This window comes from Sphaerodactylus townsendi, linkage group LG09 (assembly GCF_021028975.2).
Source record: "Sphaerodactylus townsendi isolate TG3544 linkage group LG09, MPM_Stown_v2.3, whole genome shotgun sequence".
Classification (NCBI taxonomy): Eukaryota; Metazoa; Chordata; class Lepidosauria; order Squamata; family Sphaerodactylidae; genus Sphaerodactylus; species Sphaerodactylus townsendi.
The window spans coordinates 50,406,528-50,423,860 of record NC_059433.1 but is presented as its reverse complement, the minus strand read 5'-3'; the positions used below and the strand labels follow the sequence as shown (position 1 = coordinate 50,423,860).

The following is a 17,333-nucleotide window of genomic DNA, read 5'->3' as shown; positions in this document are numbered from 1 at the left end:
CTGTTAGTTTCAGATACAGTTTTTGTCTTTCCAGATCAAGTACTCTTTGTTTTAAGGTGCGAAAGGTACTGATCTCATCCGAGTTGGAAAAAAATTCCATAGAGAAACCTAAGGTTGTGATATAATTTGTAATTTGTTGGTTCTATTTGGAGCAGTGTAAATCAGCGAGCATGTGCCATGTTAACTTGCCTGGCCTTGCATTGTGATGGAGGTGCATCCAAAATTTCAAGGCTGGTATCCAGACTCTCGTAGTCATTAGATTTAAACCCATTTCTAGGCGTAGGCTGACATTTGCAACACAGTTGTTTTACCCATCATCATCATCACCATCACCATCACCATCATCATCATCATCATCATCATCATCATCATCATCATCATCATCATCATCATCATCATCATCATCATCATCATCATCATCAATTAAATTTCTTAGACCACCCATCCCCGAAGGGCTCTGTGATTATAATGTGATTATAATATGGAATTATAATATGGAATTCACGATCGTTGGAGGTAGTAATGGGTATGGACACCAGTATCTTTAACAGGGGTTTAGACAAATTCATGGACAAGTCCACCAGTGGCTACTAGCCAGGGTGACTAAAAGGAAGAACCATACTCAGATGCAGCAGACCTCTGAATACCAGTGCTGGGAGGCAGCCTCAGGTGAAGATCTTGGCCTTTATGCTCTGCTGTTGGCCCTCCATGTAAACTGGTTGGTCACTGAATGAGACAAGATATTAGTGTATTGTCGAAGGCTTTCAAGGCCGGATTCAACTGGTTGTTGTGGGTTTTCCGGGCTATGTGGGCATGGTCTGGTAGATCTTGTTCCTCACGTTTCGTCTGCATCTGTGGCTGGCATCTTCAGAGGTGTATCACAGAGAGAAGTCTGTTACACAGAAGTCTGGCCACAGTATGTAACAAACTGGTCTCTGTGATACACCTCTGAAGATGCCAGCCACAGATGCAGGCGAAACACTAAGAACAAGATCTACCAGACCATGGCCACACAGCCCAGAAAACCCACAACAGCAGGATATTAGATTTAGTGGACTGTTTGATTGATTTGTTGATTTGGCCCCTGTTGAAGGTTTAAATATCTGTTTAAATTTAATGACTTAGAAAACAGGGATTTAAATGCCTGAGTATTCAGAACTTTAGTGGTTAGAACAATATTTTTGATATGCTTGTGAGAGTCTAATTGAATTTGTTCTGAATATATGAAACTATTGTATTAAAATAGAGTTCATGGTGAGTCAATTAAATGGCGTTAGTATGAGATGCATTAAGAGCTTGGTCGCTCTTCTTGTAAGAATTCCAAAACTAATTGCTCAGTCATGTGAAATAAGTTCATTGTCTGAATAGTGTTACGTTATAGATAAAAACTAATTTGCTGAATCATTGCAGTGAAGATAAAATCATATTTAACTGAAATAGGACTTATAACTTTCTAATGTTGCAGTACACAGTCATGGAATATGGTGGGAATCATCGAGATAAAATTTGTAGTAAATGTATTGTCATGTTGCATAGAACCTCCTATGAGAAATGTTCTAATGCTGTAGTATACTAGATTTCTAGCGCTATGATAAAAAATCCTCTCTCCTTTTATTTTTTGATATATATGTTTATCTACAGCTATATTCCTGTTTTGGAATTGCAAAGATATTCACTTTAAATTATTAAATTTAAATTACAGTGGATAATGCACAAAAATTATTGCAGAGTAACTGATATTGTTGGGTGTAATTGTTTTTCGGAACTTTTCAGGCAGTTTGCCAATAATGTTATCTGTTTTCTTAATCTTAAAAGTTTCTATAATTATTGAACTTATTTCAGCTACAACTCCATGGTTTGAGGCTTATCGAGAGAGCTTTCTTCAGTCCATGCCAGCATCAGACCATGAATTTATAAACCACTATGTAGCCTGTATCCTTTGAAATTGAAAAAGTTGTGGATTTTAATATAAGGTGTAAGATGAATTTGCCGTTCTTTCTGTCCAGGTTTTGATAGATAGCTTGTGAAAATCCCAGGAGATTGCAAGAAAACTCTTCGTCAAAATTCTCATTTGAGATATAAATCAGGAATACTCTACAGCTATAGAATTCTTCAGGTTCTTCTGTAATCTCTGATTACTTGCTGCATACTCTGATCATTTGGGTTTTAATAGTTACTCTGTTAGAGAATGTAATTCCAATTTTAAAGTTATTCCTAGGTATTGTAGATTAAACTTCTGATTTGAAGGGACAGGTCCCTTTTGTGAGAACTGTAGAGTAAGTACCTCACAGGCGGTTAACACAGAAAGCTAACATATCAATGTGAGCTCATACCATTTTCACAACATTATGTTTTTGTCATTCGCCCTGGGTTAGCTGCCATCTACTCTTAAGCTGTGTGCCAGAGATAGAGTGCAGTGACTCTGAATCAGATTATTTACTTCATGAACAACTGTTGATTATTAGAGGTAATTTTACCAGTGTTCCAAAACAAACGATATAGGGTTTTTTGGTAACATCACGTAAAGGACAAGATGCATATATGTAATTAACTTGTACATTTGTGGCACATCCTTAATGTCAATTCAGGTATGCTTGTTGTGTCATCTAGTGAACCTGACCCTGTGGAACAGTTTTTAAAATTATCACAAGAACAGCATCGAATTCAACATAGCAATGAATATTCATACCCCAAATGGTTTATTCCAAACACACTCAAATATTATGTGTTGTTGCATGATGTGAGTGCAGGGGAGGAACAAAGGTAAGTAGGATTTACTGAAATTTTGCAAGTTTTCTGAAATGATTCAGAATTTGATGATACAGAGGTTGAATCCAAACGTACTTTCCAGCCAGTAGAAGGGGAGGGGGAGCTGAATTTCACAGAATAATTTCCCACTGCAGAATTTCAGTTTGCTCCGTACACTGTTCGCAGACGTTCTCTGCTTTTCGCTTAAAGCAGCATTTTGAGAAACTCAGTGGGCTGCAGCAGGAGGGAGAATTTGATGAAAATCTCCACCTTCACTTGTGGAAAGTGTTGGAAATAAGTTATGCCAGTGGAAGAACTTTGGATTTGACCCACTGTTGGTGTATGTATTTAACGTGATTCTGCGATATCTGTTAGAACAGCAGTATAGATGAAGTTCCTTTTTGCCTTGTATGATTTTGTCATGACAGAAGTAATTAATGTAGCAATAGCGTAAATAATCTGTAAGAGAAGACAGATGGGTTTTTTAGTCACTTAAGTTTCAATGGGACAGCATGGGCTTGGAAAGAATGAAAAGCATGGTGTCTACAGCTCATATTTAGAACTTATGGAGAGTGGTGAATAGCCCTGTTTCCCCCAAAGTATTCCAAATCAATCTATGGGCTCCCTCATTTTAATAATCAGGATATTAAATTGTTTTATAATACAAAGTTTGCATCCAGACATCCCAAGCAAACTTCTGTTTATGACAAGAAAACTTGTTGCTGTTCTCAAGCATCCATTGGACCCAATGAAAATACAACACATGACTGAACGGTTGAATTGTAAACTGTTTTTTGTTGTCATTTCATCAGTATCTCTCTACTTGTTCTCTTCTCATATGCAATTGTGGTTTTCTTTGTTGATGGTTTGTGTTAATGTGTTTTCACACTCAAATGTCTTTCACCTCTGCCTCCTATATCTTGCTTATTGAGTTCTTTTTCTTTTAGATGTTGGTTGGAACTTCTCTCTCTATACTTAAGTGTTCAGTTAATTTTTTCCATGTTTTCTTGATTATTTTTTTCTGGTTCAGTTTGTCATTTTCAATCTTTCTCTTTTATCTCACCCTGTACTCTTCCACTCTTTTAAAGCATTTGACAACATTTTTATTTCTTGCAAGTGAACTTTGCCATGTGTGGCTCTGCAGCATACTTCCTAATTACCTAACTTTGGGTGTCATCTAATTCAGTGCAATTGGAGTAATTGGTGCTGCTCTCCCTTTTGTATCAGTAGTTTCATTATTTATTATCCTGAGCACTCACCTTGCCTTCAGCCACTTTTCTGTTCATTCCATGTTTTATTATTTAATCTTATTGTAATATAAGCCAGGAATGAACAGAAGACAAACAAATAATAAATGTGCATTGGCTATTTTCTGATGAACCATCTAGTGCCCATTCATTGTTATGTTTCCATGAAAAAATACTGGTTGAATGTTGATTTGATTCAGCAATTCACCCTTGTGTTATACAAGAGGTCATATTCCGCATCATGGTATGTGAGTAATTTCTTAACATTTGAGAGACCCTGAATATGTATTGTTGCTTTGAAATTAAAAAGCATGTGCATACCTCGGATGTTCCAGGTTTTTTTTTTTTAAGTAAAGGGTAGGTCATAATCAAGACTGAAATAAGCCCGTCCTGATAATAGGACTTGCTGCTAATTCTGTGTATTACAGGCTACTGTTCAGTCTATTTTCTGTAATACTTTTGAGAAGGGGATTTTCCTTAAAACTTCCATATGTAGTATATATCTATTAAGATTTTTCAAGAGAACATGTGCACCATATTTCTCTTTTAGGGCTGATTCAATTTATGAAGAAATGAAGCAAAGATATGGGACTCAGGGATGCTACTTACTTAAGATAAATTCTCGGGGATCTAATAGAGGAGCAGATGAACAGATTCCTGATCCTTGGAGTCAGTACCTTCAGAAAAGCAGTATCCAAGTCCAGGTATATTTGATTTAGTTATTTAAAATATACACTGCAAACAATTTTTCCCTGGTCTCATATTAAAGGTTCTTTTTTCCATCTGTTCCCATATGTTTTTTATAACATGATTAATGGCAGCTGAAAATATCTCAAAGTAGATCTGCTAAAATTCTTTTTCGCTCTGCTAAGCCTTTTCTGGATTCCACCAACCCAAAGCTTTTCTTACCTGAACATAAGTAAAGTCTGCTGGATTAGACCAGTGATCGATTTAGTCTAGCATACTGTTTCACAGTGCAGCCAACCAATTGCCCTAGAGGGCAAAACAAATGGAGCATGGATGCCAAGGCTGTCTTCTGTGGCTGCCTCCCAACACTAGTATTGAAATGTTTGCTCCTTCTGTAGATGGAAGCTACCTTTATTTCCTGTGGCTAAGTAGCCATTGATGGACCTTTTCTCCATGAATCTGTCAACTTTCCTCCCCTTTAAACGAAGCTCTGTCCATGAAAGACTCATTTATAAGCCCCATTTGCTAAATGGAGGTTTTTCAGGGCCAGTGAGCTACTGAACACCAGATGCTGATACAAACAAGGCGTCTGAGGACTCCAAGGCTTGAAATGACAAGGCTCTGGTTTCTGGACAGGCTTGCAGCATAATAGGAAAAGTTTGTGGGAGGTAGAAAATTCTGATCCAGAGCTTGGGAAGACTGAACATTTTAATTATCTTGAAGGTCAAAGGCCAGCATATACAAGACTCTGAATTATCCCAAGTTTGAACAGAAAGTAAACTGCAAGGTGAAGTGCTGCTAAGAATGTACTGTTAAATGTAATGTCCAAAGGAACTTATGTTCTTAAGATCACTGTGGCAACTTCTCTGACCACAGTTCTTAACCTGTGTTGAGATGTGTGATACCCATCTCAGGTATTCGGTGTCTTCTGCAGTCCTTGCACAAGTGTGATGGAACTGTAAAGTAATTTCTCCTGACTTTTCAGGCACAGTGCCATTTTCCAGGCTAGCTAAAAGCTATTTTCTTTTCTTTTTACTATTCAGAACTAAACAGATATACCTGGTGTGACAGTTACCAACATTTAGCCTTATTTTCTGCAAGTGAAATGCAGCCCACAAGGAGTTAAATTGGGACTACTTGTGACTGGCTGGCTGCGAAAGGCAGAAATCTAAAGGCTGTGTGAACAGATCTTGAGAGGGGTTCTAATCAGAGTGCCAGAGTAAATGGGTGTGTGTGTGTGCATCTCAGTTCTCTGGTGGTTGAGAGTTGGTTCCAGAGTGAGCTTGTGAACGGGTGTGTGCTGATTGGGCTAAGTTGGTTAAGCTACTCTGTCTGAGACTGGAGGATCAGATTAAAAGGAGAATCTGTACTATGTCCCTGGTGGAAACTGAAATTCTGTTTGTTTTTGTGTTTTATCCTGACAGGAATCTTGTGAGGATGGCCTTCACACAGTAATTTCGAACAAGAATACAGATCACTTTATACCACTGGATGGGTTAGGAAATGATTCCAAAGGTATGTTGCTTTTTATAACAATTGAGTGGGTTTGTTTGAAGTCAGATAATCATTTGAATGCTACACCTCTCACCTTTATCTTGCTAGAACTTGCTCCTGGCATAGTATGTCATTAAAAGCTTGAACTATGAACTGGAAGCCACTGGTTACGAATCTCAGCTCAGCTCAGCTACGATCTCATTGGATGTTTCTGTCTACCATGTCCCTGAGGTGTTATGTATGAAGTTCTTTGAGCTTTTGGAAAAGTAGTAGTTTTTAATTATTATACTGGTGGATCCTCAAGAAGTAGCTGAAGATCTTATGGTCCAGCAGAACTAATTATTCAGGGAACGCTTTGCTTCTACCTGAAGCTGATTTTTGTGGTTAAGATTTGTATTATCACAGTGATCAGCTGATGTGACTGGCCAGGTTACGTGTTCTGATGTGCTTTTGGCCTTCTATCATGATTGTCCTCTGTCAAATAAGATGCAAAATGAGGATGTGAGCTTCATAAAAATAGAAATAAGTTGAGCATAAATTGTGGAAGCACAGTTCTTAGAAGAAACTTTGATACTTTCCAAATTTGACATGACTATAGGAAGACGTTACTGCCTTTCTCGTAAGCTGTGCTTGGTGGATCAAAACATATGGGCACCATTATTGATCTGGCAAGTTGCTAAATGTACAGGTATTGTTGTGTTGCTAGACATAAAGCCAAAATGCCAAAGAGTAAGGGTTTTATCGTAATAGTGGGGTATAATATTCCTTTTGTTGAAATAGACACGTAGGTACTGTGATCTTAAACTGCAAATGTGTTTAACTGTCAATCTAAATAACAGATAACAACCCAAGTTCTCCTACTTACTACTACTTACTGTACTTCTCATAAATTATGGCATCATCTTCGTTGTATTATTCTGCTGATTTTCTCATGAACACCTCTTTACTGTGAGTCCTTTTGAGTTTGACAGTTGAAACACTCTGTCTGATTAACTTGACCAGTTCCAACATGGACTGGTAGTATACAGGTTTGTTTTAAATGCGCAAACAGAATTTCAGTACACTGAAGCTGTAGTGACATAATGGTGATCAAGTGAGCTTGTAAGCTTGGGAAGCTGGGAACCTGACAAGCAGCAGCTGCTGGCACAGTTCTTTTGTATCCATTTTACAGTGGTTCTTGGTTCTTTTTTATCCATTTGGCAGGGTCAGTGGCTATAAGTTGACAGTAGTTTTGTTAGCAATTCTAGATGTTTAATATTTATCTCAGCTGCTAAAATTCCCCTAAATGATGCCTTCCTGGAGAAATCTAAAATGTGCTATATATAAGAAAACATCTTATTTTCCAGTTTTGTACTTTTGATGGTATCATTTAGAAGTCAATGATAGGAGTATAGAGTCAGGATATGAAAGATCTATAATGTAATAACCTGGAACTGGACCCAAAGAACCATATGATAGAGTTCTGCTGGCAGAACATGCCCTTTCTGCTGCCTCCTATCATCTTACACTGTAAAAACAAGCAAATTGGTCTTGAAGGGGCCCCTGGGAAGAGTATGGGCTGTAATGTGGTGAACTGAACCCGAGCACACAACCCATGAAAATAGTAACAGTCCTTTTGTTAGTGGAAAGACATCTTTGGATCCAATCTAAGTTTTTGTATTGATGGTAGTTTCTATTATGAGTGTTTGCTCGATATGTAATTAATTACAGAATTTGTTTTTTGGTAGATGGTTTGTCAAATAACTTTAAGACTCACCCACTCCAATTGGATCACACTAGTGACAGTGGTTGCTTTGATGGCACTGATTATCTAAAATCAAATGCATCACTACATGAATCAAAGAAGACAAATACCGGGACACCACACGGCATGTGTTTGACACTTACAGATCATGATCGAATTCGACAGTTCATACAGGAATTCACTTTCAGGGGACTTCTGCCACATATAGAGAAAACGATCAGACAACTTAATGACCAGGTAAGTCTTTCTCCCTCTAAAATTAAGTTACCTTTTGTCATTAATAAATTCAAAAGAGATTCAGGTGCAAATCTTGATATCATGAATATTCTTGCAGACTGTCCTTATTTGTGTTGAAGTAAGGCTTACTACATTGAAGGCTTTCTGTTAAGTAAGTGCAAGAGGTCTTGACCTGGGTAGCCCAGGCCAGCATAATCTTGCTAGATCATGGAAGCTAAGCAGGGTCATCCTTAAGAACATAAGGACATAAGAACTAGCCTGCTGAATCAGACCAGAGTCCATCTAGTCCAGCATTCTGCTACTCGCAGTGGCCCACCAGGTGCCTTTGGGAGCTCACATGTAAGATGTGAAAGCAATGGCCTTCTGCTGCTGCTGCTGCTCCTGAGCACCTGGTCTGCTAAGGCATTTGCAATCTCAGATCAAGGAGGATCAAGATTGGTAGCCATAGATTGACTTTTCCTCCATAAATCTGTCCAAGCCCTTTTTAAAGCTATCCAGGTTAGTGGCCATCACCACCTCCTGTGGCAGCATATTCCAAACACCAATCACACGTTGCGTGAAGAAGAGTTTCCTTTTATTAGTCCTAATTCTTCCCCCCAGCATTTTCAATGAATGCCCCCTGATTCTAGTATTGTGAGAAAGAGAGAAAAATTTCTCTCTGTCAACATTTTCTACCCCATGCATAATTTTATAGACTTCAATCATATTCCCCCACAGACGTCTCCTCTCCAAACTAAAGAGTCCCAAACGCTGCAGCCTCTCCTCTTAAGGAAGGTTCTCCAATCCTTCAATCATCCTCATTGCCCTTCTCTGCACTTTTTCTATCTCTTTGATGTTCTTTTTGAGATGTGGCGACCAGAACTGAACACATCACTACATGAGTGATCAGTATTTGGAAGGGGGAGCACCCAGTATTTGGAAGGGGGAGCACCAAGGAATACCAAGGTCATGACTCAGAGGTCGTCCGTGGCAAACCACTTCTGAGTATCTCTTGCCTTGAAAACTGTACAGGGTTGCCTTAAGTCAGCTGTGACCTGTTGGCAAAAAAGTATAGTACTCAAGGCCATAATAGTGATATTGGCCTTTTTGGTTGGGATCCAAATGGCAGTACGTGTTTGCAATGGGGCTTTCTGAGGGTATGTAGGTTACCAGCTGTTGCTTATGCCTGGTGGATTAAAATCATGCTATTCCTCTGCACAAAAACATCATAAAACAATATTTAATTTTTATGATAAAGTTTTATGTGCATGTACAGTTCTCTGGTATTTCAATCTGAACCGAAATTATGTTATTTAATTACAAGGTCAATTTATAGCGGGCTTAAAATCTTGCTATGTGCCAAGTGTGCATCATCAGTGTTAATAAAGCATGCTTGCTATTGCTAGAGAAACCTCAAAAATATTTGTCCCTAAGAATAGGCACTGATATCAGTAACTGTGTAAAGATCAGTACATTATTCAGCATCTTGTTTGCTAATTAACTTTTGTGTGGTGGAAAATCAAACTTTGTGATGAAAAGTAAAACAAGTTTCACTGTAACATCTTAAGATGTTCACTTTAGCTTGGTATAAATGACTGACAGCTTTCTGGTAGAATTATTTGCAGTTATGTTAGTTCTGGCAGTTCTTTTTATTTTATTATATTATATAGAGATATTTTCAGCTCAGAATTTAACTAATGAGCTCACTGCCCTTTTCCAATCCTATCTATTTTCTATCAAATTTAACGTATTGAACATAGAACACTATTATAATTATAAAAATAATGAAGGGCAATAATCAGTCCTTCCGTACTTCCTGATAAATATGATGGAGGAATTGGGGTGGTGGTGGTGGGGCACTGATATCTGTGATAAATAGAAAATTCCTGGAATTGAGATTGCTGCTTTAAGATTAGCAATTAGGATTTATAAATGTACCGTGTGCATTATGATAGGCTCATTCCGCACATGCAGAATAATGCACTTTCAAACTGCTTTCAGTGCTCTTTGAAGCTGTGCGGAATAGCAAAATCCACTTGCAAACAGTTGTGAAAGTAGTTTGAAAATGCATTATTTTGCGTGTGCAGAAGGGGCCATAGACTTGTTCCACCATTTCCTATTCCGGATGCTGCTACTTGGTAGTTTCTTTTACTTCACCTGAGGTACAGGATAAACAATAATAACAAAACCAGTTACAAACTATCTGAATCAGTTTGTTCTCATATCATTCAGTACTTTAGATTCCAGTAGTACTACTGCATATATCAATAGTTATTGAGATATTTGTTTTCACTTTGGATAGGGCAAACAAAAATGAGAAATTGTGTCCGTATTTGCTGACATCCTTGGCCACAGAGTTGAAATGAAATTCTAAACAAGCATTTAATGGTTATTTTTTTGTTGGTGTCATTGATGACCTCAATTCAGATAGCAGGAATGCATCCATTGCTATGCCTCTCAATCCCCCCCCACCCTTTCATGGAAAGCCTGAAGTCCATGGGATCCTTTCATTTGCTCTGGATCTTTTAAATGTGGCTAGAAATTCAAAGTATTATCTGCATCGCACCTTCGTGTTGGACTGTGTATGACAAATTAAATGTGGTATTTTACAGGTTATATTTGAAAGAATAAATTCTTCATTTTGAAAAAGCTAGCCAGGTTTACATAAATGGGCCTGAACATCTCTGAAATCAGATCTTTTTTGCTCTTAACATAAACTAGTTGTGTTATAGTTTGGCAATACTGTAACATTACTATTTTATTTTTCAGCTAATATCCAGGAAAGGTCTGAGTCGGTCATTGTTTTCAGCAACCAAAAAATGGTTCAGTGGCAGTAAAGTTCCAGAGAAAAGTATAAACGAACTGAAAAGTACTTCTGGCTTGTTGTAAGTACATCTAAAATATGCAAAGTAGTTGAGTTAGATTTTGTTTTGCTAATGTGTGTTTACTAATTAGAGGATCAGTTAATTGCTTTTCTGTACTTGCTTTTTAAAAGAAAGTCTGTTGACTCCCTACTAATTTCAATCATATTTTGTTGTTATTCTGCCCCTTTTTGATGAAGCACAGAGGCATTCGTATTTATCCATCCTACATTTTATCCTCCCTATAGTGCTGTGTGGTAAGTTACACTAAAAGAGAGTGAAGGACCCACATTTACAGTGAATGTTATGACTGAGGAAGACTTGAACCTGAGTTACCTCAGTCCTAATCTGGCACATTACCAGCTACACTATATTTTTCTGTATCTTATGGTGGTTATGCAGTATCCAGGCAAGTTTCCTTCTGCTTCCTTTGCCATATGCCTTTGAATAAATTACTGCCGTGTTGCATATTTCTGTATTTTAATCTGAGCAAGTGTTTCAACCACATAGCCTGAGCTTTGCCAACTTGATGTAGCTGATTAAGAGACAGCAGCAATTTACAAGCTGCAAAATCAGTGTAACCGTACTGGATCTATTCTGCTAAAAAAGCATATAGTTATTTTGCGGGAAGAAACATTCCACAGAAGCAAAAAGAGTAAAATTTGTTCCAGGGGCACCTTCTGCTAGAGTGTCACATTAGTGGAATGGGTCTACAGAATCCAGCCTGTTGTACATTGGAATTTTTTTAAAAAAAACCTCCCTTCTGTAGGATGTGGTAGGAATGGGTAGTGGTGATCACATTTTTTCAATTGCTACTGGAAATTTGACTTGTAGGCTGGGCTCACAGAACTATGAGTGGAAACAAAATAGCTACTGAAATTGTTCTCTTACCTGTTTAACCAACATGTACAGATGTTGCTATAATAGGCAGGTGTTAGCAGTTTTTATGCTGCTTCTTGTGCAAGAGTGCAACATTTTACTTCTAAAATGTGTATCTTTGAATTTTCATTCACTTTTTAAAATGCAACATTCTAGTGCAAAGTTTTGAGTACAAGATACCTTACATGTAGAGAAAGCCACCTTTGGATCAGATGTTGTTTGTTAAGAAAATGGTCTTGAACCAAATGAAGGATAGATCTGTTATTGGGTGTCAGCTGAGGTTATAGACATTCTGTCTGTACAAGCAGTCCAATGATTAATAGAGAGTGGAGAAAAACAAGAGGATGGCTATGTGTGATGGTGGAGAGTGGAATCCTTATGGTTACAGTTCTGCTCCAGTGGCAGGATGAAATACCTTGATTTTATAAAGCTTTGCCCTCAATCTAACAGGAAGCTCTCAAGACCCTGCAAAAGTGGCCCAGCAAGTGATGTCTAGAAATGGTCACAAATGGTTACCCAGGCAGGTGTCAGTTCCTTTTCCTGGGTTATTTTGACTTCATCTATTAACACCTGCTAGGAGTGCACCATCAAAGTAAATTATTTTGTTGGCTGATATGAAATTTGCAGGTAATGGCTAAGCCACCCCCTCTGCCTGTATTTCACAAAAAATGTCTTCTAGCAGTTGGCCTTTTCAAAAGAGCTAGTTTATCTATTTAGCAAAATTTTTATTCTATCTCTTTAGAGAACTTGCATGAAGTACAAAATGAAACATAATTTGTTTTGGTAACATTTTGTTTTTAGTAATTAAAACCCTGCATTAAGATCAAATCCACAGCATAAAAAATATAGACTACTGAGCAGTTCAAAGTAACTGGCTTTGTTTTTGCTGGCGATACTAATAAAAGAAAGTTGTCAGAATTCATGGTGCCATACTAGTCTGAGCTAGTATGTTGAAATGCACATCTGCTTGCCATGAAACTCATTGGGAGACCTTGGGCCAGTCATTCTCCCATCCTAATTTATCCAGATTTTTCTGTGCATAAAATGGAGGAAGACAAAAGGTTCTTGGATGAAGGGTAGGATAAGAATATATTTAAAATACACCATCCAATACATCCTCCAAAGAGTGCTACGTTCAGCAAGTAAAAACTTACTGGTGGTTCCTGGCATGAAAATTAGCTGGCTGTCCTCAACCAGAGTCTTTTTGCCTCTGCCCTGGCATGGTTGAATGCTCTTCAAATGAGACCAAGGCCCTTTCCGCACATGGGCAGAAACACCCCTCCACCGGCATGAATCATGCCGGTGGAGGCTCGGGGACCGTTCGCACGCTAGCATGCGAGCGGCCCTGACTTTCCCCTCAGCCAGAGAGGCGGCTCCATACAGAGCCCCCCTCCAGTCACCCCCCTCCAGTCACCCCTCCAGGCACCCCCCTCCACTCACCGTCCCATCTAGCATCGCTCTGGAGGGCTGCAGGGACCCGCCCACACTGCCTTCCAACCTCCATGGGTTGGAGGGCAGCGTGGGCGGGGCTCTGCAGCCCTCCAGAGCGACATGGGACGATGAGGGGAGGGGAAAAGCAGCGTCTTCCCGCTGGTGCTGTTTGCAGCGTGCCGATGAGAAGATGGTGCTTTGGAAAAACCTCGCTTATTTAGCGAGGTTAACAGGGGCAGCTTCACGCCGCTCCCGAGCAGCCAGGACTGTGCTGCTGCATTGCAGCAGCGCCTCCTGTGCGAACAGCAGCCCAGGGATGCCGTTTTTGCCATCCCTGGGTCGCTGTATTACGCCCATGCGGAAAGGGCCCAAGGCACTGTGGGATGTACTTCACTTCCACAGGGCTATAAGATGGAGATGTTCTGCCAGACCTATGGCTGAGGGCAGCAGCGATGGTCATCATTGCTAGCCTCTCTCCTCTGACTTGAATTGACAAGTTCCACCGTTCCTCCTCCAACTTACCATTGTGGAATATTTTTGATTTTGGAGGAACAGATGTATGGTGGGGCTGGGAAAACCTAGAACCCAAAGGGCTACTCTTAAGACTTAGCCTTCTTCAACCTTTCTGGAAGGGTGCCTTTGCTTTTGAGGGGAACTGAAACCAGATATAGATGGTTAATGGTCAAGTAAGAAGCCCTGTTGTAGGGTAGAGAAGTATGAGGAGGAAACTCCTCACTAAAAGGGAGACATTTGACATTTTGTCATCATTTGCCCCTACTTTGGTGTTTGTCATCATTTGCCCCTACTTTGGTGTATGGGAGTCTTCAGCCTTTTTGAGCCCTTGGAACTCTTTGGAGTTCTGACCTGGGGGACGGTGCAACTACGAAATGGCTGCCACAGGAGTCAGGGTCATGACATAAGCACACAGTGGTGAAAAGGGGTAATTTAAAAATACACTGGAGAGGAGGAATGAGAAATAAAAACAATGCTGGAGTGGTAGCTGCCACTGAAGCCCTGTTAATTTAATCTGCATAGATGTTGGTACTCACCTTGGTGCTAGTGGGCACCACATTGGAGACCCCTACAATAGTGGCTGTTGGAAGCAGATCGTTATAAAGTTGCTGGGCCAAAGTCTGGTACTTTTGAATATGATATTTGATATTCCCACTCAAATTTAAAGGATTTTCGTATCTGTGTTTGTATATGATATATTAACAGGTATCCTCCAGAAGCACCAGAACTTCAGATCAGGAAAATGGCAGATTTATGTTTTCTGGTGCAACACTATGAACTGGCATACAGTTGCTATCATACAGCAAAGAAAGATTTTCTGAATGATCAAGCGATGCTATATGCAGCTGGAGCACTGGTTGGTACATTAGCATTATTTTTCAAAATGAATGCAATTGCTGGGGCTTAAGTTAATGATTGCTGTAGATTTTTGGAATTTACTGGCACAAAATTTGGTGGCCACTGACATAACATCAAGCTGTATGTTAGTTCTGTGATTCATTTTGCCTACTTTTAGACATCCCTTCTGGGTCTGTGATTTAAAGAAGAAAACTGGAATGAGGGATTTCTTAATCCTTTCCCTACAAAACAGCTGCTTATTAAAAATTGCTTCATACAGTATTCCTGAAAACACAAACTTTCCTCACAACACTAGTTGACATAGTAGTAATATGTATATATGTAGCCCATGTAGCAAAGATAATGATGGTTTTAACTATTTTATTTCACAGGAAATGGCCGCAGTATCGGCTTTTCTGCAGCCAGGAGCACCTAGGCCTTACCCTGCTCATTACATGGATACTGCTATTCAAACCTATAGGGATATTTGCAAGTAGGTGGTTCAGTTCTTCCTGAGGTTTTGTTTTAACTTTTCATTGCATTGCTGGAAATATGATTATGCTGCGTAATATCAGCAACATATAATTTAAACCATTATTCTTGCTACTTAGGCAAACATTAGTATCAGAGCTGCTTTTTGGCCTCTTAACAGCCAAGAGCAAATGCATATATTCTAAATTACCATGATTCTTTTTCACAGTAAATTCTCCGTTGTACCTCTCCCCTACCAATGAAGAAACTTACCCTTGATTATCCAGACTGCTCAGTTAATTGTCATCATCCAAAGGGCAATCTTTCCCCCCTAATCCTCCACACCCCTGCACATTTCTATGTGTGCATGCAGTCTACTTCCTCTTCTTGAGCTGGCTAACTGGATGCCTCCAGCCATTGCTGCCAATTGACTTCATGCTCAGGTGCTTCCTTTCCCATCTGCCTGCCTTGAACTAATAGGAGCTAGCTCTGCTGGAAGGTTCCTGGGTAGCTGAATTCCTTTTTTGCCTGCTCTGGGATGGCTCCATGGCTTGGGTAGAAGGGTCCTGTCAGTTGGGGAGCAGTTGCCATGACATGCCCAATGAGGTCAAGCTTGGTTTCTCTGAGTGGAGAAACCAAGAGATGGAGGTGAAACTGGGAGGTGTGGAGAAGCTAAGAGATGGAGCAGAGTACTATATGTTTTGGAGCATTTGATTGATCAGCAATCCCCATTCCCAATGAGCACTGGATAACAAAGCTTTTTCCATAAATTGTATGCATGTATTACATTTGTGTAGTTCCATACAATAAGACAGCAGCTCAGCTTGTGTTACAGTGTTTTTTAGCTCTCTTTTTTCATCCATGTCCTCAAATCATGGGACTACTGTACAGAAAGTGCTATAACAATACCATTATTTAATTAAATATGACAAATTTACATACTGATCTTTGAAACATGCTGATGTACGTAACTGGTCATAAATTTCATGCCTTCTAGGAACATGATGCTGGCTGAGAGGTGTGTGCTGCTTAGTGCTGAAATATTAAAAAGCCAAAGCAAATACTCAGAGGCAGCTGCTCTCCTGATACGCTTAACCACTGAGGTACATAATACATTATCAACTGTTCTCTGCGTTGAAAAAAATAGTATTTAATTTTTTTAAAAATCCTTAAAACAAGTTTCTAGGTAGAAAATTGGAATGCTGCCTGGAAGAAAGGTTTATTGTATGCTTGTTAGTATAGCTCAGGATTTTTGTATCTTTCTGCTGAAAACTGTGTATGTTCATGTACTTTCTCACTAGCCACATTTTAAATATCCCACTTATATCCCCTGAAGGAAATGTGTCTGCCTAAAGTATATCTTTTCAGTAAGATTCATTTATGCATTTCTTGTTTGGGAGGGAGAAAATACGCATACACTTTGAAGGCAAGATAGTTAATGTACTAGACTAACCAGATAATACCTTATTCTGAAGATTTGTTGTATTCACTGCTTCTCTTTTATTTTAAAATCGCCCCTCATGTCTCAAGTAGTAGCAGTGCATTCCAAAATTTTACTTGTGTGATAGTATGCTATGTAGACCACAGAATCAGAAGTATCTTGGCCTTATATCAGAAGTATTTGAACCACTTGCAAAAAGTACTATAATTTAGTGAGGTTGTGTGATTTATTAGAAAGATGTAGTTCAGATTTTCTCAGCATATTCAGAATTACAGCTCAGTATTAGATTATGATGCCTAGTCCCTCATATTCTTCCTTCCCTTTTTTATTTTTGTTCTTTAACTGAAATTTCTTGAAGCTTACGCTCTTGTTTTTTTAATTTTTCTGTGGAAAAAATGGCAGCAGAGCGCTTGGATGGGAATGGTGAGTGATAGAAATGGCAGCTTGAATAGCTAGAAGCCTAGGTAGTGCTGAAACTTGTCAGTATTCTGTACCTCAACCTTTTTGATACTTTGGTACTGAATACAAATAACCATTTTAGGTAGAATGCATACTTTGGATTTGTGTGATACTTCATATTAGGCATCAAAACATGTATGCACTGGAGAATAAACTTCCTTTACAGAAAGACTGGTAAATGAAGCTCAGAAAAGAACATTATTGACCTTTGCAATGTCTAATTGCAGGTGGAAGAGAAATCTCTTTGGAAGGCTGTGTTTTGTCATTTTTGGCTTTGAACCAGTTTTACACTGATTCTACACATA

General features: G+C 39.1%; 1 protein-coding gene across 7 annotated transcripts in view; it reads left to right on the top strand.

Moving 5' to 3' along the window:
• Positions 1-17,333, top strand: part of TRAPPC8 (trafficking protein particle complex subunit 8) — a 64,224-nt gene that overhangs the window by 14,632 nt on the left and 32,259 nt on the right. For 4 of the 7 annotated variants that reach the window (XM_048507729.1, XM_048507728.1, XM_048507724.1 and 1 more), the window contains 9 exons: positions 1,843-1,932; positions 2,589-2,763; positions 4,546-4,699; positions 6,107-6,197; positions 7,904-8,157; positions 10,906-11,021; positions 14,526-14,676; positions 15,050-15,150; positions 16,126-16,231. In XM_048507729.1, the coding sequence (XP_048363686.1) occupies positions 1,843-1,932; positions 2,589-2,763; positions 4,546-4,699; positions 6,107-6,197; positions 7,904-8,157; positions 10,906-11,021; positions 14,526-14,676; positions 15,050-15,150; positions 16,126-16,231 (1,238 nt within the window). Of the gene's footprint in view, positions 1-1,842; positions 1,933-2,588; positions 2,764-4,545; positions 4,700-6,106; positions 6,198-7,903; positions 8,158-10,905; positions 11,022-14,525; positions 14,677-15,049; positions 15,151-16,125; positions 16,232-16,971; positions 16,993-17,333 lie in introns of all 7 variants that reach the window. The other 3 variants (XM_048507726.1, XM_048507725.1, XM_048507723.1) reach the window with 1 other exon arrangement.